The sequence below is a fragment of the Lonchura striata genome, chromosome 3 (genome assembly GCF_050655825.1).
Source record: "Lonchura striata isolate lonStrDom1 chromosome 3, ASM5065582v1, whole genome shotgun sequence".
NCBI lineage: Eukaryota > Metazoa > Chordata > Aves > Passeriformes > Estrildidae > Lonchura > Lonchura striata.
The window spans coordinates 95,841,643-95,867,081 of record NC_140705.1 but is presented as its reverse complement, the minus strand read 5'-3'; the positions used below and the strand labels follow the sequence as shown (position 1 = coordinate 95,867,081).

At 43.4% G+C, this 25,439-nt stretch overlaps 1 protein-coding gene across 2 annotated transcripts in view; it reads left to right on the top strand.

The window, feature by feature from the left end:
• ACSS1 (acyl-CoA synthetase short chain family member 1) overlaps positions 1 to 20,068 on the top strand; it is a 39,412-nt gene extending 19,344 nt beyond the window's left edge. Inside the window, exons 9-15 of one of the 2 annotated variants that reach the window (XR_014953962.1) lie at positions 2,511 to 2,623; positions 3,000 to 3,126; positions 4,752 to 4,879; positions 6,337 to 6,400; positions 6,936 to 7,054; positions 8,455 to 9,735; positions 12,390 to 20,068. Coding sequence is in view for 1 of the 2 variants with exons in the window: in XM_021534886.4 (XP_021390561.2) it covers positions 2,511 to 2,623; positions 3,000 to 3,126; positions 4,752 to 4,879; positions 6,337 to 6,400; positions 6,936 to 7,054; positions 8,455 to 8,625 (722 nt within the window). In the remaining variant the exon portion in view is untranslated. Of the gene's footprint in view, positions 1 to 2,510; positions 2,624 to 2,999; positions 3,127 to 4,751; positions 4,880 to 6,336; positions 6,401 to 6,935; positions 7,055 to 8,454; positions 11,594 to 12,389 lie in introns of those variants that run through there. The other variant, XM_021534886.4, reaches the window with a different exon arrangement.
• Positions 20,069 to 25,439: the final 5,371 nt, after the last annotated feature.

Below are 25,439 nucleotides of genomic sequence, written 5' to 3'. Positions count from 1 at the left end.
AGAATTCAGAGCAGCAATGTTAACTGCTATCTACTTCACCTACTAATTCCTTAAATCTTTTGGGTTCCTATATACTGAGCAGAAGGAGAAAGACGACTGGCTAGGTCTTTCCTCATCATATGCTTTTTCCTTACTGCTCTGAAGAAAAAACCGTGGAGAAGCTGTTGATTACTGCACATTGATGTAATTGAGAGGAATTCAGTTTTGCCCTAACACTTTTTGGTTTGTTTAACTGGTGCATGCAGTGTTCATGCTGTGTTGTCTATTTCCTCCGAAGTACAGTATTAGATCTTGTATTAAACTGTATCTCTTCTGGGATTTTTGTCAGGTGAGAGGTTAAAAAACACTCACTGGACAGTCTGTTAGTGCAGAGTACTTGGTCTTGCCTTGAACCAGGCATAGTTTTGTAGGTAAACAGTTACCAGCTCCTGGAAGCATAATTAGCAATAAATATTCATGACATTGATTTTTATTAGAAAGTGGAATCAATATTTTTCTACAGTTGCTGCTTTAATAAAGAGGAAGCCAATTTAATCTTGGGAAGATTATATATTCCATTTAAACATAAAAGGAACGTGGGAAGAGATCACAGGAGCAGTGTGATGGATTCTGGCTGTGGTCCTGCAGTGTCACCTTTTCTATACAGTTTCAGAATAGCTGGTTAATTGTGCTGCTGTGTGCAGTGTCCTCCACGGGACACTGCTCCTTGAAGCAGCAACCTGTTGCCATCTAATAAAGCCTGGCAGGCATCAGCAAATGGTGATTTAAGAATCGACTTTAAAGTCTTTGGATGAGGCAAATGAGTAGAGAGCAATTGTGAGAAGTAATTTTAATAGTGAGGTTGTGCAGATGAAAAATTCCTATGGATTTTGCTGTTAAAATACCAGATTATGATTGACAATAATAGAATCAAAGCTGTGTTTGAGTTTTAGATATAGTTCTTTGTGAGGCAGAAGAGGCACTAGGTATTTTCACTTTTGTCACTGATTTCACAAAAACAAACAAACAAACAAACAAAAAAATAGCCAGGAAAAGAATCTGGTTTTGAAAGACATCTCGGAATACGCTCTGGAAGCTTTCGTTGTTGGCATCGTCTCACATTGATTTAGACTGGGCTGGTGCTTCTGGAACAGATTCCCCCCAAGGCAGTCACTCCAATCTGTCTGTGGTGGCAGAGAGCACTTGCTCTATTTTGCTGCCAGATGGGATCTCTCCATGGCAGAGGGGTGCCTTGTTCAAAGCACCCATCCCCTGCTCAGAATCTGCTGTCCTTGTCCAAAGTCTGGGTGGGTTTGTACTGTGTTGACAGGGTGGGCACAGGTAATGTGGAAGCACAGCTTTTCTCTGCCAGCTCTGCCTCTGAATAGAAAGGCTTCTTAAGGGCAGGGAAGAGTCTAGAAGTTTTGCTTGATGTCATCTGCCAGTGGCTAAAATTGGTACTTCTAAACCAATTTATAATAGGTCTTCACCGTGCAAATAATTTTTAAGGCACCCTTGCTACCGTGCAGCTCCCTCAGGAGTGAGACTTTACTGCCTGGTGTGTGGCTGGCTGCAGGATGTGGAGGATGTGGAAAACACCTTGTTGAAACACATCTCTCAGTGCTGTGTGTAGGATGAGTCCTGGCTTTGCAAGAGCAACCTTCAGTTCAGTCAGGGTCCCTGTTCTGATGCACATTTTTTCTGTGCAAAGAGAGGACAGCAGGTGTCTGGGGTGCTTCTTCCTGGAACAATTCAAGCTTCCCTTTTCAAAATTTACATGAAAGAAACATGAAGTGAATGCATGCCCATTGATGAAATGGGAAATACTTCTATGTGCAAGCCACATGTGAAACCATTTGCTACAGATCTAAAGCTTAAGGCCATCAGACACCCTTCTTCAGAGCTGGGTGCAAATTCAGGGTCAAAATCAGCCATTCCAACCCCTCGTTTTGATTTTCACATACTCAGCAGAGCTGATAGAGGAATTCACTCTCTGTGTGGCAGAACATACCTTTATTTATAGAGCTGTATTTTTAAAAGCCTTATTCTCCTTTGTTTTTGTTTCTCTCTTGTGTTTCTGAATTATATTTAGAATAGAAAAGACATCATTAAGTGATTTAATGTTCATCCCAGCAGGAATGAAGAAGAATGATTAAAAGGTTCAATTTTGACTAGAAAATAAGCTCAACCTGCCTGTAAGGGGTGGGTTAATCTCATACTCCATAATAACAATAATTCTGACTCCTGAAGGGCTTTTCCTGCTAACCTTAGATAGCTGTAGAAACACTAGAGGGAAATAAATCCCTGACATGCTTATGCTTTCCCTGTAAAATCACTTCTGGTTAGGATGTGGGGTGCTGAGTACTGCCTATGCCAGGCCTGTGCTTCTTTCAGATGTCTGTTCTTCTTCCCAGTGGCACTTTCTTGCAAGGTGGCTTCATTGTTTTCTTCTTCACCTAAGAAGAGCTAGAATTTGCTTTCACCTAGCAGTGGATGGACTACATATATTTTGTTTTTCAATTTTCTTCCAGAAACAGGTGGCATCTGCATTGCCCCACGGCCCTCAGAGGAGAAAGCTGAGATTGTTCCAGCTATGGCTATGAGACCTTTCTTTGGGATTGTGCCTGTGCTCATGGATGAGAACGTGAGTTGGAGCTGTGCTGGGTGCCCAAATGAGAAGCTGGTGTGTGTTTCTGCTTTAATCATCGTTTGGATGGCAAAGGACCAGGATCCAGAAGGATGCTTGTTTCTCCTTAAAAATGGTAGAATAGATGAGCAATTTATATTTATATATAAATATATGTATATAGAGAGAGCATGTCTCAGTTGTCTGTACAGCTTTGCCAACAGGGCATTGCAAGTCTCTAGAAGTGTTGTTTGCATTTATTTTCTCTACTTGTGACCCTCCACTGGCAGTCTGTAGTGAGCAACAGGGTGACTCTTGCTGGTCAATGACACAGAAGCTCCTTATTATTCCTCTTTTGTTCACCTATTCATCCTCCCTGTACTTGAACCTGCAGGGAGAGGTTATAGAGGGCAATGACGTGTCTGGTGCACTCTGCATTGCCCATCCATGGCCTGGCATGGCAAGAACAATCCATGGAGATCACCAGCGCTTTATTGATGCCTATTTCAAAGCCTACCCAGGTAAGGAAAATGCCAAGGGAAGGCAGTTTCACTGCAGTATAAGCAAACTGAATATTTTCAGCAGTACTTTCTGCTATTTCTGTACCATGGTGGCTTGGGTTGTTTGTCACAGGTTGCAAGCATGCCCTGATGGTTTTAGGCAGTGTTGATCTTTCTAGCTGTCAAAAGGGATGTGTTTTCTAGAAAACTTTAATGCCCAAGCTTTAAAGTCCAAGTACCTTTTCTATGGAGCTTTGTATCTCACTTGGAAAAAGGCATATTGGATGGGAAATACCTCCTGCATCACTGAATCTTAAGACTGTGTTGCAGCCTTCCTTTTTAAAATATGTTCAAGTTGTCTGGTAAATAACTAGAAGTGGCAGGGAAACGTTTTTGGTAGGACATTTGACAAGACAACTGTCTTCACTCAGGAGAAGAAACTGAAAGGGATTTGAAAGCTACAGTGTAGGCAAGAATTAGACAGGCAATCATGAAAATTTTACAAAATGAGCTGGAAAATAAGAATGGGAAACTGGTGCAAAAAAGTGAATGACCCCATAGTCTCTCATTACTCACTATATTTGCATCTGATGTCTTGTTGATATTTAGTTGATAGTTGTTTAATTGATTTGGAATGGCAGAAAACATGATTGAAAGTCTATGAATAGGGTAATAATGGATCCTGGCAAGAACCACCTTGAGATTTCACAGCAGTAGCTGCCTGCTGCTTCTAAGATGTGCCACTGGAACAATTCAGATCCAGACATGGGCTTGGTGAAGAGCCAACACAATCTGTGTTACAGGATGTTCCTCAGTGACCCTGAAGTTTCCAGGAAACCCTGGGCCTTTTCCAGTTTCCATCAAATGTTTTAGACCCTCCATGCTTATCATTAGGTGGTTTGGAGTTTTTAGCTAATCCAATTAGCAGTGTTTCTCCCACTTTTACATGCTAGAGAGTTACTGTTATCTGGGATCTGAATCTTCATTAGCTGGGAGGAAAAATGGCTTTTCACCCATCCTAGTGTAAGTGATTAAAAAAAACTGGCAGTGTTCCCATGTACAAAATGTAATAGAGCTGCGCTCTTTCAGCTGAACAGCTCTAGTTTTCCACTGTGTGCTACCAGCAGCAGTTCTGAGCTTGACCAGTAGCCTGTGGCATGATGGCAAATGGCATTGGAAGTGGTTTTACCTTAGTACTGTGTGCACCAAGAGGTGTGAGCACACAGCTGCTGTGCAGATGTAGGCATGCAAAGCCTAGAGAGATCAGAGAGCCCCTCTTGGTTCTGTAAATCCAGCTCAGCATGGCTGGGTTGTGTCACTGGGCTTGGTTTTACTACAGAACGACAGCCACTGGCTGCTGCTTTTTGCCTACAATCTTAATAGAGACCTGAATTTCACCATCTTGGTGCTATTCAGGTGCTTATTAGGGGGCCAGCACAGCCCAGGTAGAGTAGAGGAGAGCAGGGATGGCAGAGCGAAGTGGGACATGGTGGGAGGCAGGTCACACAGCTGCGAGCTTGCGAAGGCCTGGGAGCTGCCCAAAGCACCCTGCCCGAAGTCACCCTCCTACAGCATGGCCTGTCCTGCACCAGAGCCCAAGAGTGGCACCCTTGCTGCTGCTGATCAGCCCTGTGTCTTTGCTGCAGGCTACTACTTCACAGGGGATGGTGCTTACAGGAACGAGAAAGGCTATTACCAGATAACAGGGCGCATGGATGATGTCATTAACATAAGTGGACACAGGCTGGGGACGGCAGAAATTGAAGATGCAATGGTAAGTTCCAAGCAGGTGGAGGTCCCTTGACAGGGCATATCTGTGGGGTAGGGTGACCCTTTCAAAGCAGCTCTGTCTCTTGCCTGCGAACCCCTGCCCCTGCATAGATGCAGCTTGATGCACAATGAATAGCAAATGTGCAAGAGGAAACAGCTCCCTTGTTGAGGAGACAACAAATGAGCAAGTGAGGGGAGCCACACTGTGGGCAGTCCCTGCAACTGAGCTGTCAGAGCCGTGTTTCTTCTCAGCGATGCAGTTGGCATTTTGGATGCTGGTGGACACTTCATAAGTGTCTCTCCTATTTCTTCCTTCTCCTCTGCTGACCTCTGATTCCTAAACCTGTGGTTCCTACTTATGAACTACTTGAATATGCCTGAGAATTCAGCAATGTTAAACATAAGGCAACACTGGTTTATGTCAGCTGCAAAGCTAGCCTGTCATTTTGAGAGAAAAGAATATTATCTCTGGGAATTGAAAACAAAATGTCCTCAGAGGGTTTATATTTAAAGCTTGACCTGTATATTTATTTCTATATTATGTGCCTTGCTTGCAAATGGCACATAAATGTAATATCTGATGAACCTGAGTTGTGTTCACATGGAACACAGGATCCTACTTTATCCTCTGTGAGTAATTCTTTTGTCTGTGCAAGTTGTTGATCATAGCTATAGAATCCAGTTCCTCTCACAATCTATGTATGTGTATGAATGTGTAAAAAAATTATATTTATGTGTCTAGATTGCTCTGTGATGTTTGCTTTCATATTTTAATCTAATTTAAGGTAACATGATCGATTCTTGGGTGTGGGATGCAGATATGTGTTTTTTTCTGGTTTGTGCACTTCTTACTGCAGAAGAATGTTAAATTAAACTCTAAAGTGCAACAGAAGTAATCACTGTTGTGTAGCATAGTAACAAAAATGCATTTGGGTTAAGGAGTGAAGAAATCTGATTCTTTCTGCCTTCTGGTGTGCTTTGGGCATGTATAAATGCAAGTTCAGCGTGGACTGTGATGTTGACGACTTCATTTTTTACCTCTGCTGGCCACAGATCTCTGTAGCACCGAGCAGTGCAAGACTGGTTTTGCTTGTGATTTGGCAGTGGCCAGTTGCCATTTGAGACCACAATCATGCACAAAGAAAGAGAAGGAGGGTTTCCAGCTGTTAGAAATCCAGCTTGGTGTGCAGTAGGCTTAACAGTGGATGTAGGAGTAGTTATTTTTGTGTATAAGAGCTGGGCTAGTACAGAATTATTCCCTTAGAGATGGCTGTGGCCATGGCTACCAGCTGACCCTGCAGCAGGAGGTTGTCATCTAGGTTTCCTGTTGTGCTTTCAGCAGGATCTGTCAAGGGGAGAGCAAAACATGGCAAATTGTTTTGTTTGTAGAGCAACTGGCACAAAATCTGTAGGGCTTGAAGCAGTTCTGATTTATGTATTTTTGCTTATCTTTTTGTGAAGGCTGATCATCCTGAGGTCCCTGAGACAGCTGTGGTTGGGTATCCACATAAGATCAAAGGAGAAGGTATGTGAAAAGCAGTGTTCTGACATAATATCTGCATATATTTCCCTTAAATTCTAAGCCAGGCTGCATGCTAGCAGTTGCTGAGGGAATGGGAGGGCAGTTATCCTTAGGCTGACTGGCATTGCAGCCCCAAGAGACAAAGACAGCCATGAAAATAGCTACATGTTCCTAACCTGGGTGTTACTCCCTGAACTATTTTCATACATTGTTCATGTATATGATAGAGCTTCCTTTTACAGGATTGTGCTTAGAAATGTCCTTTGATCCCAGTAACACTTTGGTAATTTATGTTGACTTGTCATTGTCACTGGCATCAGTCACAGGTGCCAAGAAAAGGTTGGGCCATCATTTGAGGGCTGCAGTCTGACTTGCTTTTGTAAAAAGATCAATGTTTTTCTTGTCACTCTCCAGATAGTGCATAGGAATGATTTGAAACCTTCCTTGGCATACAAATGAGCATCCTTGGTCTTTCCAGACCCAGTATCTTTCCAGTATCTAATATGATGTTTGTGGCTTCTGCTCATTTGTCTTCCAGGTGCCTTTGCTTTCATAGTGCTAAAGGAGCAGACAGCTTGTGTAGACCGTATCAAAGAAGAGCTCAAAACTATAGTGGCTTCCAAGATAGCAAAGTATGCTGTGCCTGACCACATTCTGGTAAGTGGGAGACTGAAACTGGTACCAGCAACAGGAAATGGTGACATCGAGCAATGCTCAATGTCCTGCCTGCATAGCTGCTGTTGTCCTGCTCTGGCAGGATAAAGAGTCAGGAAAACAGAATTGGCTGGAGGGATCCAGGGAGGGGGGAGGGCAGGTGCAGTGCCTTTCTCACTTGCAGTGCATGTGAGAAAGGCACTGAGAGGCAGTGACACTGTCCAGTTAGCTTGCAGTGATAATTAGCATCAACATCAGACCTCAAAGCACACTGACTGTTTCTGTTGCACAACAGGCCTGGCCCTGGAAGCACTGATGAGCTCCAAGCTCTGTCTCAAGCCTCCTCACCTTTCAGCAGATCCCTTTATATGTTAGGGGAGAGTTCACAAAGTTGCTCCTTAGCTGTCCCCCAAGGTCTGTCTGCATCCGTTTCTCTCTTCTTGGAGGCAGTGACCAGATACTTCTTGGAGGGGTTCTGCTTTAGCCACATGCATGTAAGGTGGACACCAAGGCACAGGCAACAGAATACAACAGGAGCACCCAAGAGTGTCTTCTTCAACTTGTAACAGACCAGGATATCCTCAGTGGATTGGAGAAGCTTCCAGAATTTGCAGGTGTGCAAGGGAATGCCTCCATTTCCCTGTCTTTTGGGGTAGTCCTGCAGAGAAGTCCTCCAACGCTTTCCTTGCATGTCAATTAATGTTATAGAATTTTGTAGCCTACTGGCCTGATTGCATAGCAAAATGTGAGATCTGTTGGTGTCTCTGCTCAATGTCTGAGAACTCTTCATCAGGCTCACATTTATGATAAAGCCTTTGAATTTGCTGCTGAGACCATCCCAGGAGGCATAGCCAAGGCATTTAAGATTGTTCTGGTTATGAAGGAAGGTGTGTAGGCTGAGAGATACCAGGCAGAGAGAAACATTAGCAGACTGGAGATATCCCTTGAGTAGGAGACCCTGCAGCTGATGTGCAAAATTGTTTTGCTTTATATTCCTGCTCTGTAAAGCAGAATATATATATATATATATTTCTGTCTGTTTTGGTAATGCGTTGAGATTTGTGTCACCATTTGTGCCTGAGTTTTCACGTGTAATTAGATTTTAATAGTTAACAGGATATTCAGGATCTGATTCCTAAAAGACCTGTACATCCTGCAGCACTCAGTCTGGACATGGCAATGGGGAGCTGCAAAGTCCACTTAAAATAAGAATAAAATGTATGGCTAGCACACTCCTTTCCTTGGATGTAATCTATTGTGCTCCATGAACTATTTCCCAGGAACCTCAAAGGAGCTGTGGCCATGAAACAGTGGGCCAGGCTTAGGATAGTCCAGCCAGATTTCCTTGTGGTTTCCAGCAGGACTCAAATTCTATTAAAGGTGCATCCTTCCCTTCTTTGCAGGTGGTAAAGCGCCTCCCTAAAACCCGATCGGGGAAGATCATGAGAAGGCTGCTGAGGAAGGTAGTCACTGAACAATCAAGCAACATGGGAGATGTCACCACACTTGATGATCCAAGTGTTGTCAGGGAGATACTGGATGCTTACCAGAAATACAAGAAGAGTTCCTCATAACAGACGGCTCTGGAATTTCTCTCCTTCGGAAATGTGGAAGGTCTCAAATAACCAGGCAAACAACATAGTTCTCTCTTGGTGATATTTTAAAAAACTGTTTCCTTCTAAGAGAACAAGATCTTCCACTCCATGACATTTTTTAAGATGGCACAGGGAAAGAAGCAGTCTGCAGTTTTCCACTGTCAGTAAACTGCTTTTCCTTGCACTCAGGGCTGTTGTAGAGCAGATGTTGGTGGTTCCCATGAGCTATGCTGAAATTTAACATGAGCTAAAGCAAGATGCAGATACTCTTCTGAATGTTTCTCTTTTTAATGTTACTGTACAGGGAAAGGTTTTTTACACGATACTTCTTGCTATTTTAAAAGAAGCCCTGGAAAACACTGCTTCAATTTTTTCCTTCAGCTCGGAGTCTAAGCAGCTCTATTTCATTGCAACTGTGGTGCCTTTTCAGGAATTCTGGGTATTCTAGTAGATGTTTCATATGCATTACTAGGAACATGAGAAGGACATGGCTAGTCTGATAATTCTTCCTTGACTGTACCCATTATTCTGATATCTCATTTGGCTTTCCTCATATGGATTTGTTCCTACCACCATGTGTCCTGGGACTTCCCAGAGATGGTGAGCCTGTGACCCTTCATGTGCCACCTAGGTAACCCAGCACCAGCACCTGTGGCTGCAAAAAGGAGCCACAAAGCCCATGACTGGACTTCCTACATATCCTCTGTGTATTGCTGCCATGCTGATTTACCAAAGAGTTAAGTGCCATGTGGGTACCCACAGACTGCACAGGACACTAGAAAATGTGCCTCTTGCCTTTCCAAAAGTGATAGTAGCATTCCAGACCAGCAACCTCAGAATAGAAAAGAGGGGAAGAACAGCCTTTGTCTTTCCTATGCTTTCAAAATTGCAATTAATGTAGTCAGTGTTTTATTTCTGGATTCATTTTATCATGACCACATTCCAGTTGAAGCTCTCCTTACATTTGGGCTGTACAGAAGAATTTGCTTGTGGAACTACTTATTCCTGAATTTATTGGAGCAACACTGCTTTTTCAAGAAGGACAATTTGTGCACCTAACTGGAGGCGGGAAAGGCAGGAGGGAAATGGGTAGGTGATCTGTAGGACTGGGAAAGGTGTGGGGAGTTTTTTGGCAAGCAGAGATTCTGGTGCCACAATGGGAAACAAGCTGCTTGAAGTATGATATGTTCTCAAAGACAGGTGTGTTGTCTTAAATCCCAGAGTTGCTCCAAGGACACCAGCTGCATTTGTTTTTTAAAAAAATATTTTAAATGCCTCTAGGGACTGAATAATACAGTAAGGAATACATGCTTTGTTAAATATCCCATCCTTCTGACTGAAATGCATTTTACATAAGGTAAGTAGACACCCTGTGGACTTTCTGGGAAGGTTTGAAGGTTTGGCAGAATATTAGTATTTTAGGAGATAGAGACTACTTTATTGCCATTGCAATGATAAAACAAACAAACAAACAAACAAACCAAACCTGTTTCCTTAAGTAATTTTCAAGTGGGAATCAGACAAGAGTTAATGTTTCTGACAGAAAAAGTACACTCACTTGTTTAAACAAGTTGTCTCCTTGCAGTCTGAAATAACAGTGTGGAGGAAGAAAATTACTTTTGAACAAGATGACACACTTTCCTTTTAATCAAGAAAGCATTTATTATATTATGGACATAGAACTTCCTTGTCTTGTTGACTTGAAATTTCCCTGTGTGTTGTCGCGTTGTACACAGACCCATGGTTTAATTCATTTGAACTGTCTCACAAGCACTGTCTGTGTGAGGAGCAATGTGCTTTGGTGCATTGGGACATTTGTCATCCAATTCCTCTGCTCAGGGAAAATGAGAAATGGGTGCACTCCCTCACCTGCATCCCTGTTGTCTCAGCTTGCATGGGCTAAGGGACCATGGCTGCCAGGGAGGTTCCAGGCTAACTGGAACTTCCAGGAAGCTGCAGAAGCAGAACGAATTCACAGCTGTGGTGCAGACAGAAAGTTGTGGATATCCCATCCCTGAAAATGTGAAGGCCAGATTGGAGGGGGCTATGAGCAGCCTGGGCTAGTGGAAGGTGTCCCTGCCCATGGCAAGGGGGTTTAACTAGATGATCCTTGAGGTCCTTTCCATACAAACCTCATTTCCACAGCTGAGCTGTGGTGCTTGGGATGCCCATCTGCTCAGAGGCCCACTTGGGATATTCCAAGAGAGCAGGTGGTGCATCTGTGCTGCCCACATGGTGTTCTGCAGTGGACTCAGCTTGTGCTGGTCAGCCTCAGTCTCTGGGTAAAACTGCACTTCTGCAAGTGTCCCAGCATTGGCTCTTGGAGCTTACAGCCTGTGCCCAGCCCATGCAATGGCACCCTGAGTCTGATAAAAACAGAGCTAGGCAGGGCTTGGAGAGAGCACTTCTTATGAAAAGAAGGATTCTGTGCTTTACTGAGTAGGCTACTCATAGAAAGCTTTAAATTGAAATTAAAATTTTACATTTTCCTTCCAGAGTTTAAAATTTCCATCCAGAGAAGTCCCTATTTCTTCTTTCTACCCACTATGTCTGCTGGCTGCAGCAGTTGTCTCTTCACTGCAAGCTTGAGTTGAGCTTTGCATTTTCATCAACAACAGCATGGGTGTGTGGTGACAGTGCTTTCTACTTCATATGCAGGGAGGGATTCAGCCCACAGAACTGGAACTGGTTTCCTCAGTGCCTGAAATGCCAGGAAGGAGGAATTTTCTGAGGTACCCCAGAAACTTAGCAAGGCTCTTAAGACAAGCTGATCTTCACGAATCAGTGGTCAGATATCAGTGGGATTGTGGGACAAATTTGGGGGCAATTGCTTCATTTAGAAAAGCAGAGTTGTTGAATTTTTCTAAACCTTCGTGTGTTCATGGGTGATGTATGGGCTGTTTGTCAGATTGCCTTTGTAGCTTCATTAAAAGAGATCCAAAATCAATTTTACCTGCTGCCATTTATTGAAAAGGGCCAGTATGCTTTTGTTGCCCCACTCAGTTTGCCAGTAAGACCTGCTCATGGTGCTTTCCCCCCAAGGTGGAGACACAGACCATGATTTTTCCAGTTGTATAAAGGGAAAGCTCCATCTGTCTAGAAGTATGTTTTGAACAGTCTAGTGTAAAGTCTTTAATTGAATTTTGTTTACTTGTAATCATGCTTTAAACACATTTCTTGTCCTTTACCAAAACCAGTGTCTTCATTGATCTCTATATTAATATTTTCAGTAGAAGAAGTAGGTGTGATGGGTTGGCTTTCCATTGTGGGTGTCAGACCTTCTATCCTGTCAAGGAGCTGGGACTTGCTTAGTTCTCTGAACTTTCAAAGAAAGGCAAAGGAATTTGAGATCAAAATGAATTGTGATCCAAATTGCTGTTTTACTTTGCTCTTTTTCTCTAAGCAGTAGCTCAGAGGAAATGAGTTAATACCAGGAAACTGCCACTGCAAAAAAGAGCAAAGTTGAAGAATGTTTTGATGTCAGTAAGCTGCACATCTCCTATAAATCCTGAGATCCCACTGCTTTACACTTTTTCCTGTGCAATGCAAACAGAGAATAAGGAGTGGGAATATTTAATTACCATTAGTTGATTATGGATAGTTTAGCTCTTTGCTTTGTGCATACCTTGCACAAGTAGAAAAGGAGTGAAAGCAGGGTGTGTGTGGACAACATAGAGATAGCATTGTGTAGAAAGTGTATAGCTGTTCTAGAGTCAAGCAGATGAGCAGGAATTTCTTTCCAGGTGCCTCTGCAGGACGTCTCTACCATTAAGAAGTGAGAAATACTGAGTTTCACCCTCTGCCTACCCTGTGGATAAAACAACAGATATAATGAGGGGATGAACACCGTTTGCCTTCTATCTCCAGCAGCTGCTTTTGGAAACGTTCCAGTGCTGCTTGTAGCTCTTGCAACCCTCTGGCAAGTCACAGAAAGGTCTAGACAGAAAAGCAGGTGTCCATCTCCTCACTTAGTCTCTCAATGTTACAGCTGCTCTGATCTATTTACTGATAATTTACGGTAAAAATGGAGATTGTTTTCTGGTCTAACACGATTATATTTAAGGGCTGTCTCTGTGACCAATTAAAGCTACAGAAATTGATTTCAGCAACAGGTTTCTGTTTTTGAATTACACAGGAACAGATGATCCTTTTCCACCTTGAAAACAGACAGTTCTGGACAGGGAATTGTCTTCTGGCTGACTCTAGAGGTGAAGCATGTTTTTCATGGCAGTGACCCCAGTCTGTTTTGTCTGGGATAGAAGGATCTGGGGACATAACCACCTTTTGCAGTGGAAATTATCATGGCTGTGCAAAAATTACCAGTGTACAAACAATGGCAATAAAATCTGCTGTGGCAGATCATTATTACCCTTGCTTCTATTTCTCTATAGTTGTTGTGTATCTGCCTTTACTCCTGGTGTCTGAGCTGACAGCTTACTTTGGCTTTTGGGTGTGTTGGGGCTGGGAGAGTAGAACCCAGTGTTTGCCAGGATAATGAATTCCTGCATAGCTGGATCAAGTAATTCTGGATTCAGCTCCAGCTCTTTGTGGGTTGCATGATCATCGACAATTCTGCCTTTCCAGAAATTATTCCACAGTTTCATTTCATAATCATTTGAAGCTTTTAAACTTCACATTTTCAGTTTGCTTTTAGGGAAAAACACTTCTGGGCCCAGTGCAAACTGTAACTTTTCGACAGCAAAGTCCTCCTGGTTGCCAGCTTCTGATGTAACAGAAGAAACTGCATGTGAATGTGTTAATTAGGTTTCCTGAAGGAAAAACTCTATGTCATGTGGCTGATTGTTTGCTTAGCTATGGGTCTAGTCCTGGCCTAGTAAAGCCCAGGCAGGGTGGCATGTTGCAGGGAAAACTAGTCCGTGAGTTTATGGGATTGCTATCAGCAGCAGAGTGAATGTGTCCTTTGGGGATTTCTTTGGAGACAAAAAATCATGGACCTGCACCATGCTGCAATATTCTCTTAGATATTTCTAAAATATCCTAGAAAAGGCAGAAAAGGCAGAAGAAACTTCACATCTCCTTGCACAGCCACGGTTTGAATAGGGGCATTCTTGTTCCTCCTCAAAGCCATTGCTTTTGCACACCAGAAAGACGAACATCCACAAACAGGAATGATGCCTGGTCCTCCTGCTGCTGCTTCAGAGCACTGGGAAGTGCAGACCTGGGTATTACCAATGTGAACACTTAATTAGCATTTTGTACTCCTTCAAGATATCCAGATCTCAGGGCATTTTGTCTCAAAGCAGCCACTGTACTGGTTCTAGGGAAGAACAGTAAATGGGAAAGAGCGACTGCCAGCCTTGCAAGGATGTGGGGGAAAACCTGAAGTGTCTGTGTCAAAAGATGAGTGGGAAGAGTGTAATTGCCAAAGCCAAAGCTTCATTAGGATAGCAGGATCAGTTCTTTACTGCATGCTTGCATGAAGGTCATTTGGGATCTCTTTTTTGTGTCTCATGCAGTAAAGGAACTCTTAATAATATAGTGCTACTTAAAAACACATTGGGATATAGCTCTGTAGTGCTTCACAATGAAGCAGACTGCCTGCTTTGTCACTGCCAGCCCTGGTGACCCTGACAGGGACCATAGTGTATCCCATGCCTGTTTTATCTCCAAGCCAAGCTTGATTTTGCTTATTGGTGTGGAATAAATACAAGTGTAATAAAATGGACAATTAAATTGGTCACTTTGGAGGATATGCTCATGGTTTCGCATATCAGTCCTGTACCTCATGCTCCCAAGGCTTGTCACTGATCATAAAATATTTTAATAAAAAAACCTCAGATCCCATGTTACATCTGAATAAAATTGCATCAGATAATCAAGAATTCTGCTGACAGGAAAAAGAAGAAAGCCTTCTGACTTTCACTTTCAGCTGTCCTGGATTTCTGCAGCTCTTTGAAAAGCTGATGTAGCTGGAGTGTTTGGAGATGGTTTGGGCCTTTATGAGAGCTATGTGGAATAGTCTGCAGGGCTCTGCTAGCAGAAAACTGTTTGTCCGAGCCCATGGACATCATGCCAGCAGAAGCAGAGCGGTCCCACTCCCAGCCCAAGAGTCTTTGAGCTGAGCCACACCAGGGAGAAAAGACACACAGGGGATCCAGCCCAGCTGCTTCACCTGCCATAAATGTTCCATGGAGCTCTGTCACTGAGAGAAAGTTGATGCTGGATGAGCCACTGAACTTTCATCTGCTGTAGTAGAACTACTCCATGCTTGCTCCTGATCTTCCTGAGAGAACCTGGTGCCATCTTGTAACACGTGTCATGGGGGGATTTTTCTCCAGTATTTTGGGTCTTTGTTCCAGTGGGGGAACGGTAAGGTCTGGCAGTTTGATATCTAGAAGTTACTGGCCTTTTTTCTTGCTTTGTAGGCATTCTGCTGTTAATAAACTGTTGTTTTTTTTTCCAACAGTTGTAGGTTTTTTCTAACAGGTGTAGGTAACAACTTGTTACACAATACACTGTGTAGTTAGACCTTATTAGCTGGTGGGATACAACTGGTGCTAAATACAGAAAGTCACATACAACAATCTTAATAAAACAACCAACACAAAAGTTAGAATGATTGTTACTGAGTAAAGTTACATTATCTTTATCTATTTCTACAATAGCACATGAAGTCCTCAAACACACACAGCCCTAACCAATATATAGAAGTATATATTTTTTGACTAGTAACTGGGTGAATCTCAAAGTGACAAATGCTTTGCTCAGTATCAAGACATGTTCTGAGCATCAATTGTGTTGCTTTTACAAAGGAACCCTTGTTGTTTCCAGGTAACACAGGATTCTAGATTCACTGTTTGTCATTTCTCATCCCCTCTCCATGTCCCTGTTCTCTATTCCAAAGGATAGAGCTCTCATGATTGAATCCTAATGCTCTAATGGGGGGAATAACATAAACCGTGGCATTGCTTATAGTGAGTACAAAGGCAGTAGCCATGCTAGCAATAGGATCATAAGTAAAATTTATCCAGACAGCTTTTGGAATTTCAATTGGAAAGGCTCCTTCACTTCCTTCTCTTATAATTAAGGCAGCTGTTGACTACAACAATAATTGTGCCTGTATACAGCTAAAAACCAAAGATACATCACTGAGCCATAGCAAGTGCATCTATGATTAACCCATGGTCTTTGTCTTTAGCTTTTTCCCAACTGGGTAACACTTTTGAAACCTGTCACTGACTGGTTCCCAATGCCAACAAAGATGATTGTCAGGGATTTTTAAATTTTATTAGCCTACTTGAAGCAGTGGCAAATTTATTCATTAATATTTCTGAACCAATTCTGTTTAGAACTCCCAGCCCTGTCCCTAATATTCCAGTCAGATCCCTTTGCATTCTGCCCCTGGTGTGTGCTGGCCCTTGCAACCATGTCATCCAACCCTCAAAGGATGGCTTTAGGAAAGAAGTGCAGGCTGGTTGGACTTCAGGGATGTTAGTTTGCATTAGTAATTCAACACGCTTGAGAGACCACTCTGGATTAAACAATAATTGCTGTTAGCCCATGTTCTTTATTACATACAGAAACCCAAAGCAGATCAAACCAACCTCATGGTTTGGACATTGAAACATTCTGACCAAAGGATCAGTAAGCACGCACAAGAAGAGGAAGGGTGAGAATGTCAGCTCCGATGAAGACTATTTACTTCATCCCCTGCAACCCCCAAGGACCCCAAAGAGGACTACCAGAGACAAGTATGCAGGCACAAGGGCTGATAATTTAATTTGCATCAAAGCAGGACAAGGAGGAGGCAGGAAATCAATATGCATAAATGTATTGCAAAACCTAATGTATATGTAACAATTTAGAGAATAAAAAAGAACACTGAGAACAGGTAGATACGCATGCCTTTGCAGAGGAATCCTATATGCGTCTGGCTGAAAATACACACCTACTTTATAACTCACTCTGAGTTTTAGAAACTTTCTGCATATCATTTTGGCGACCCAGATGTGACATTCTCTGCCAGCCATAGGACTGTCTGAGTGGCGGACTTCCTAAGATGCCTTCCCAGGATTTTCCCTGGAAGGGATTTGACTTCTTGGATCGCTCACTCTGGGGACAAACAATGACCTCCTGAGCAGTGGAGGAATGGTATTTCTCTTAAAAAGGGGCCCCCTGTAGGGACCACTGATAAGCTGCTCAGAGACATCTGACCACACAGGAAAGGTCCTGGTGGGTTTGGGCTTGCAATCACCTGTTGGTCTGATGTGTGTCCAGCAGGAGCAGGGATTTGCTGACCTGCGGAGTGGCCGCTAGCGGTCCTAGGGGTGGACCGAGCTAATTCCTGTTTGATTGCTTCTCTTTTGGTTGTGTGTGCGTGCGTCATAAAAGTTCGGATGTGTGTTGTTTGCTTGTGTCGGTGCCTGAGCCGCGCCTTGGTGCGAAGTGAAGCTGTGGTGTATTTTTGAGGTATTACTACCATCTTGTGTCAAAAGTTACAATTGCAGCAAACTGCCCTGTGCACCGGCAAAAGGGGTGGGGGCTGTTTTACCTTACATATTCTCTTTTACCATGTGCTGTCTTTAGGGCTTGTTTGGTGTTGCTTGCTGGGCTGCTTTAAGGGTTTTTGCGCTTTACTTTGAAGGTCTGTCTATAAGGTTTGTTTGGCTGTGCTTGCTGTGAGTATTGTTTTTAGTGCTTGCTGGAAAGTGTGTTTTAAGGAAAGAGCAAAGGCCTATGAGAGGGCTGTGGGATAGCAGTTGTCCCAGCCTTTGCAAGATGGATGGAAGGAGTCCTTCTCTCCCAGTGGTTTGGACTCGACTCCTGGGAATTCATAACTGCCGAGAGTAATTGGGTGATAAAGGGGAAACAGTGGGTTTATTTAGAGGGGATATATAAGACCTCTGCAAGGAAATTAGCTGCATTAGACTGGAAGAGCCAGCACCAAAGGATTTGAATATCCAGACGAATAGGAGAGGTGAAATCATCTGTTTCTGCAGGCAAGGGGGACATGTTGTGTGGGTGCTGGTTAAGTGCAGGTCCTGCAGAGAGCTTTGGTACTGTTCCTCTGACAGAAATATTGCATGCTCCCAGTGTTGGATGCAGGGTCAGAGAGACCCTGAACTAGAAATTTTAGAGTATTTCTGTGCAAGATTCCATCTAGTCCTGGAGATTTGTAGTGTAAGGGAAGAGGATTGGGAAAAGACTGTGTGAGAATGTGAGAAGAGATTTGAGTGGAAGTGAAACAGGACAAGGAGGAGAAAATAATGGGTTCAGGAGAGAGTAAAGAAATCCCTAGGGCAAGTCCTCTGGGCTATATTTTAACCCACTGGAAGGAAATTACAGGCCTGGGAAACACAGAATCCAAATGCACATTTCTGAAGTACTGCACACAGTGGTTGTCCTTATACAAAATGGAAAGAAGTCGGACTAATGGTGGACATGGGAGCAATATTTTCTGTTTTAAATAAAGCTTTGATACCAGTGGGAAATTATTATGTTAGGGTAAAGGAGGCAACTGGCCAATATAAAACAGCATATTTTTGCAAGCCTCTGAAATATAAATATGGAAAACAATGGGGCATCCGTAAGTTTCTATATGTGCCCAACTCTCCAGAGTCACTCCGGAAGAGAGACTTGCTGGAGAATTACAGGTAACCATTTCATTTAAAAATAGGGAGGTTACTCTGGAGGTGAATGAGTAAAAATATGTAGAAGTGTTGAGTTTAATATTAACAGCTATGGAGGTTAAAGAGGAAATTAGTGAGGAGATAGTGAACCAAGTGTTTCTAGGAGTATGGGCTTCCAATGTACCAGGGAGGGAGAAAAATGCACCCCCAATACAAATTAAGTTTAAGGAAGGAAAACAACCAGTTAGAATTAAACAGTATCCTTTGAGAAAGGAAGATAGAGAAGGAATTAGCCTGATAATTGAAAATTTCTTACAGCTGGGGTAACTGAAAGAGTGCCAATCTGATTTCAACACTCCTATCCTGCCTGTTGGGAAACCTGATGGGTCACACTGGGTCGTGCAGGACCTATGGGCTGTTAACAAGATAACTGAGGATCTCTACTCTGTACACCTTGTTAACATGTTTAACACCAGAGCTAACTTGGTTTACTGTTTTAGATTTGAAGGATGTCTTCTTTTGCCTCCCTCTCCATGAAGCCAACCAGAAATTTTTTGCATTCGAATGGGAACATCCCATTCGATGCAAAACTCAGCTCACATGGCTTCAGAAACTCGCCCACCCTGTTTGAAGAACAACTTGCAAAGGATTTGGAATCCTGGGAAGCTCCACCAGGAGAAGGGAAACTGTTGTTTCCCTAATAGCTACCTCTACAGAAGAAGGGTGAGTGGCATGGACTGTAAGGCTTTTAAACTTTTTGGGACTTCAGGGGTGCAGAGTACCAAAGAAAAAGGCTCAGGTGGTAAAGCAGAAGGTGATCTACCTGGGTTATAAGTTCAGTGCTGGACAATGAGGAAAGAGCACATAGAATCGATATGCCAAACCCCAAAATCTCAGACCATAAAAGAACTAAGGACCATTTTAGGGATGGCGGGCTGCAGCAGATTATGGATTCATCATTATGGAATACTCGTGAAACTTCCGTATTTGCTCATTGCAAATGGGAATAGAGACCTCCAGTGGACAAAGGAAGCCACACAGGCCTTTGATCAACTGAAAAAGGCCCTTATGTGTTTTGTGATACTTCCCTGGAATTGGAAGATGCTGCAACGAGCAGCAGTATTAACCTCTATATCCTGAGTACATGGCAAGGCACCTGTTGTAGAGATTGGGAAGGAGAATTTGTGCACTAAGTAAAAGAATTTACTGCCTTATAAAAAAAGGGGCACTGAGACATAGGGTGAGGAATTAGAGGGATATTGATTATAAATAGATATTTTGATGAAATATTGTTTAATATTTGCTGAATTTTACTGTGCTAACTGCCTGTAAAGGTAAGACTGGATATACACGGGGGACAGGGTGTACATGCGAGAACCACATGAAAGAATGCAAGGATGTGTGATAAGGGAAGGATGTTGTTCATCAAAATAGGACAAAGTCTCAAGGCTACCAAATACCAAGGTTACTCTGGACCTCCAAATAGATTAAACCAAGTTTGTGGTTTGGACTGTGACCAAAGGGTCACTAAGCATGTGCAAGAAGACAGGGTGAGAAGGTCAGCTCTGATGAAGACTACTTACTTCATCCCCAGGGACCCTGAAGAGGACTACCAGAAACAAGTATGCAGGCACAAGGGACTGAAAAGTTAATTCACATACGAAGCGGGACAAGGTGGAAGCAGGAAATGAATATGCATAAATGTATTGCAAAGCCTAATGTATATGTAACATTTTAGAGGATAACGAAGAATGCTGAGACCAGGTAGACATGCCTTTGTGGAGGTATCCTGCATGTGTCTGGCTGAAAATACATACTTACTTTATAAGTCACTTTGAGTTTTAGAGTCTTTCTGCTTATCACTACCACCTACAACTTGGGCTGTCCTGGCAGAGCCAAGCACCTCCTGCAAACTGACTCACCTGGGCTGGTGAGTTTTGTTTCCCAGGGAAAGGGCCAGTGTTTGTGCCCAGGGGTCTGTGGCCCTGAGTGGGCAGATGCCTCCTAAAATTCCAAACAGCGCAAGATGTGTCCCAGACCCAACCTATCACCACCTACAGCTCAGGGTTCCCTGTGAGTTCCAAATGCATCCTCCAAGGTGACATCTGGAAACTGCCATTTCCATGTGAAACAAAACTCACTCTGCAGGATGGAGGGCAAAGGAATTGAAAAGACTGGAGAGGACTGATTTTCTTAGAGGAAAAAGTGAGCAAGAATGACCTCAATGTAAAAATATTTTCTCTCTCCCTGGCTTTCTGTCTCACGGACAAATATAGCCCTACACATTATGCAAAAGCACTGTTCAAGTATGCTTGGAATGAGCAACTTGGGAGGCAAATTGCTACCACTTGTCCTCACTCTTGCTTTTTGGCTTTGATTTCTTTTTCTTGCTTTGTCTTCTGCCGTCCAGCATGGTCCAGCCTTGATAGCTGCCACAAAGCCACTTCAGAGTGAGTCCCTGAATCAAGAGGACAGAGGGATGTCCAGGGGACAGCTGTCTGCATCCACAATGACAACCACCACTGGTGTTCACAAAATGACCTGAGAGGAAAAATAGATCGAACCAGTGCTGTGGGAAGTAAAGAAGGGAGAAATGGTTGGGTTGAATAATGGAAATAATGGAAAGGTTTTTCCAACAGTAATAAAATGCTGGACTGTGAGCAGGTCTTTCCAGCAGTAAGGAATGCCTGGAGATCTTGCCAACACCCATTGCAGGCCACCCTTAGTTCAGCAATACCTGTCCAGAAAGGCACAGGCACAAGCAGCCATTCCCCCTGACAGACTCACAGCCCAGACCGTTTCCTTACCTCCCTATTTCTGCATCATTTCTTTCTCTTTCACTATGAACATTGCAGAACATTTCTGCTGGGAGTCAAAAGGCTGCCAAGTGCCTTTAGCTTTTCCATCATGTCTTGTTTTCCCAGCCTCAGCTATGTTTTACCTGGAGGCTGCAGCTCCCATGGACCTGCTCTGCTGGAGTGGCTTCACTGCTGCTTGTCCTCGGTTTGCTCCTTGGCAGGAGCCAGCTCCGAGGGGACAGAGATGGGTTTTGCAGTCCATAGGCTCCCAGAACAGGAAGATCCAGAAATAAGTTGCCAAGGGTCCCTACAAGAAAGCTGGAGAGGGATTTTTTTTTTACAAGAGTGTGTAGTGACAGGACAAGGAAGAATGTCTTTCAACTGAAAGAGGGTTTGTTTAGGTCAGATATTAGCAAGAAATTCTTCACTCTGAAGGAGGTGAGGCACTGCAACAGGCCACCCACAGAAGCTGTGGATGCCCCATTCCTGGAGGTGTTCAAGCAGCAATACCAGTATCAATAGTAACAGCAACAGCAATGGCAGTGTCTCCCTTGCAAATTCTGGAGTAATCCCCATGGTGTATTTATGAGGAAAAAAAAGAAATAAAAATGAAGAATTCAAATGTGTTCTTCAACCCCAAACTGTGAGGTAGCTGGAAAGAGGCACAGATACCCTTAATGCCCTCAGCTCAGCCACTGTGTGAAGGAGTCAGACAACATCTGCAGGGCTGTCTCTAGGATGTCCTTCCCAAGAGGGAAATGGGAAGAAGTACAACCAAGGAGCTGTAGTCACCCCCATGGGCAATGCCATGTCCAGCATGTGACAGCCCTCAGAGATGGTAAGGGCTGGTGGCCTGGCAGTGCAGAGGTAAGAACAGCCCCTGCCTGCCATTATCCCAGTAGCATTCCCTCTTTTCTTGAACAAGCTTGATGTCGAGAGCATGGAAGAGGTCTCCTCCACAAAGCTAACTGTGTCTGATTTCCAGGAAATCAATCAAATGGGACAAAATTAAAGCAAACAGATCAATCTGCAAACAGAGAGACTTTTCTCAGTCTTTCATAAAATGAAAGTCTTTTCTCAGTCTTTCACAAAAAATGAAAGGAACAATTTTTCCCTTCCCTCAAAAACCCCCTGCAATAATCAACTGACAGCACTGATATTTCCACTCCCAGGAGGGAGGCAGACTGCTGCTGCTCCCAGATTTTCTGTGAATGGGCTGGGAAGCAAAGCAATTAGGCAGAAGATAATAAACCATTCACCCAAACAAAACAACCAGCAAAAAGAGGGGCTGTAAACAAGTCAAGTTTTCTTACCTCCTTGCAGTTTCTGGCAGTTTTGTGATACACCCCCCAGGGCAGGTTTTATGCCTGGTAAGAAGCTTGAGGATGAGGTGGTATTTGCCCACCTAAGGAGTAATTTATGTTTGCAGAATATTAAAAATACTAAAAATTTCCAAGTTTCATACAGAGTTTTTGTGCTTGTAATCTGCAAGAATTGATCCAAAACTGGTGGCTAGCATCAAGCTAGTTTGCAAACCAATTTATGATTCCAGTCCTTGCTGGTGCAATGCCTGCACTACCTGGGCACTGTTAAGACAGACAATAAGCTCTTCCTTGTGATGGCTCTGCTAAAACCAACCAAATGTTCCCCAAACACTGTGGCTGTGGCAGGCCCATGGTGGGAGGCAGAGGAGAAGTCAAGGGGGATCCTGGAAGGACCCAAACCCTTCCTGGTGGCCTCATGTTGGAGACCTGCTCGTGGCCAAGGCTGCATGGAAGCAAGAAAGGCTGCAGGGATAAACCTCCCACTGCAGGTTTGGCCAGAGAAGTGCCATTCAGACACCTCCAAGGGGTTCATAATCATGGGTACAACTTCCCAAGGGATAACAAATCTATCATGTCCTCTTCCACATTGTTTCCAGGTGTTTGAGAGTTTTGATGGAAAAGCTTCCTTTCTCACAGAAATGTCAGCTCTTCTGAAGTGATACGCAGAATAAATAAATTGACTCCACAACTTGGGGTAAGATATGATGTGGGTATGTTTTGTCAGCGCTCGGCACAAGTGAGATCGCTCTCTAAAAACTTGTGCCCCGAGCCTCAGTCTGACCCACACTTTTATTTCCAAAGATGTTCCATATGCAGTACATTGCACAACCTTTCATGCATATTCAACCCCTGACCCCGCCTCTCATGCTAAATAGGTCCACGCCCTTCTGGGCACACATGGTTTGCCATGGTGGTCCTGGTGGGAGTCTCTGGTGGTCTCTTGAGGCTGAAGATCATGGTCTTCTTCATGGTTGAGCTTTTGAACTCTTCTTCTCTGCGTGCGCTTTTGGTCCTTCGGTGCTTATCTGTGTACGTGTGTCAGTCTTGATAGGCTTGGAGACAAGAAAGTTTATCTGAATTCTTTGCATTCTAAGGCATTGTCCTTTGTGCAATAAGCTTCAGAAATTTGCATTTTCTTATGCCCTTTTGTACTTATGGCAAAGGTTTCTTAAGTAAAAGGATAAAATTCAACACAAAACTCTACAAACTAAAATATAAATGCTTAATTCATTTTGTTGATTGAAGTGAATTCCAAAAATCTCTATTTCACTTTGGCAACAAAGAAGCCAGTTTTCAGCCAAAAATATTGCAATGGGGAGAAAATGCTCCCATGTGAGGAGTCTGAGTTCCTGACCGGAACCATACAACCTTGGGCCTGTGGCAGCCATGTGAGTGAAGCTGGAGATCCTGCTCCAAATGTATCCCTTCAAAGAAACTACTTGGCCAAATAGGACAGGACAGGATGAGGAAGAAATAATAAATGCAATGTTTTCAATATCCAAAAGGAAAAGAGAACAAATTTTAAAAAAACATGAGAGTCTTTATATATGAGTTGTTGGAAAGAGAGGTGATGGGTAAGGGACGAGAGGAAGAAGAACTCTAGTATCAACGTCTATGACACTGAAGAAACTTTTTAAAAGCCCTCCACAGCCTCTTCTAGGCATATGTCTTAAAAGACAACAGTAATTTTGTTTTGTTTGGCACTTCCACAGCATCTGACAAGAAGGCATCTAGAAAGGCTCTTCTGATTTTTGCTCCAAAAACACATGCTTCTCAGAAGTAAACTTGTTGTAACACGGGCAGCTTCTCCCGCCACGATACCCTGAGCAGTGGCATGCTGGGCGGCGAGAGGGAAGAGAACGGGCGGCCGCTCCTCCTGTGAGCTCTGCAGTCCCAGTTGTCAGTGCGGGGACAGACGGAGGTGACACAGGACTTGGGAGTGAACAGAACGGTTTTATTCAGTGATCCCCAAGACCCTCTGGGGAGGGCGAACAAAGTTTTTATACAGGAACTCAGGAGAAGGGGTATAGGAACAGCAACCAATGAAGGCAGGGCTGGGGAGGAGTCTAAGGAGGGACTAACATAGCACAAACCTATCAGGGGAAACAGGGGAGGGGAGTAACACAAAATAACCAATAGGGTGTTGAGCCTCACTAAATAGACAGGGAATACTCTGGAAGGAGGGGAGGGGACTAGGAGGAATGACAGGGAATGTTTTGGGAAAAGGGGCAGGGAAAGGGAGAATTGACAACTTGGAGAGGAGGGGATTAGGGAAGAGCTTGGGAAGATTGACAACTGGGGAAGGAAGGAGATTGGGGGGGGGGGTTGAACATACACAGAACAAATATCAAATTAAAGAAAAACACACCACAACATAAACTTCTGTGTGATAATAAACCCTGAGAGATATCAAAAAAGCAGATTCCAGAAGGGGCTGCTTCGGGGTGAGGGTTAACTGTGTGACCACTGGAGCTGACTGCCTGTCTGGCATCAGCCCTTGGGAAATCATGCTTGAGTGACCTGGGTAAAAGCACCATCAATTTGGTATGCTCATTTTCCAGGTTCTCTACAATTTACTGGCAATAAAATAAAGTCCTCATTGAAGTAATTTTTTTTCCTTCTGAGAGCAAACATAGTATAAAACATGGTTTTGAGTGAAAAGCCTGAAGCCAAACAGTGACAGATTCCTTTTTACTACCATCAGTCATGTGGAAGAGCTGTTTGGAGACTGTTGTCTCTAAAAAACACCCTGCATATTTGAGAAGTGTTCTATACAGCCATTCCATCTGTCTTTGGGGTGATAAAAGCCTTCAGCTCAATCTCCTTACAGATTTCTTCATCTGCATCTTCTGGTCCTGATGATGAGTACCTGGGAAACAAATCTCTTCTGGCTCTTCTGAAACACTTCATTGCAGAATTGGCAGTGCTGTATCGATGAAACCTGACAGCAATATTTTTTATATATTGTTTATTATGTTATTTGCTTATTTATTTATTTATCATGATTGGCCCTTCTTGGATTTTTGGAATTATTTGGACATTCATGAGTTTCCTGCCTGAACCAGGAGACTTTTTTCCTT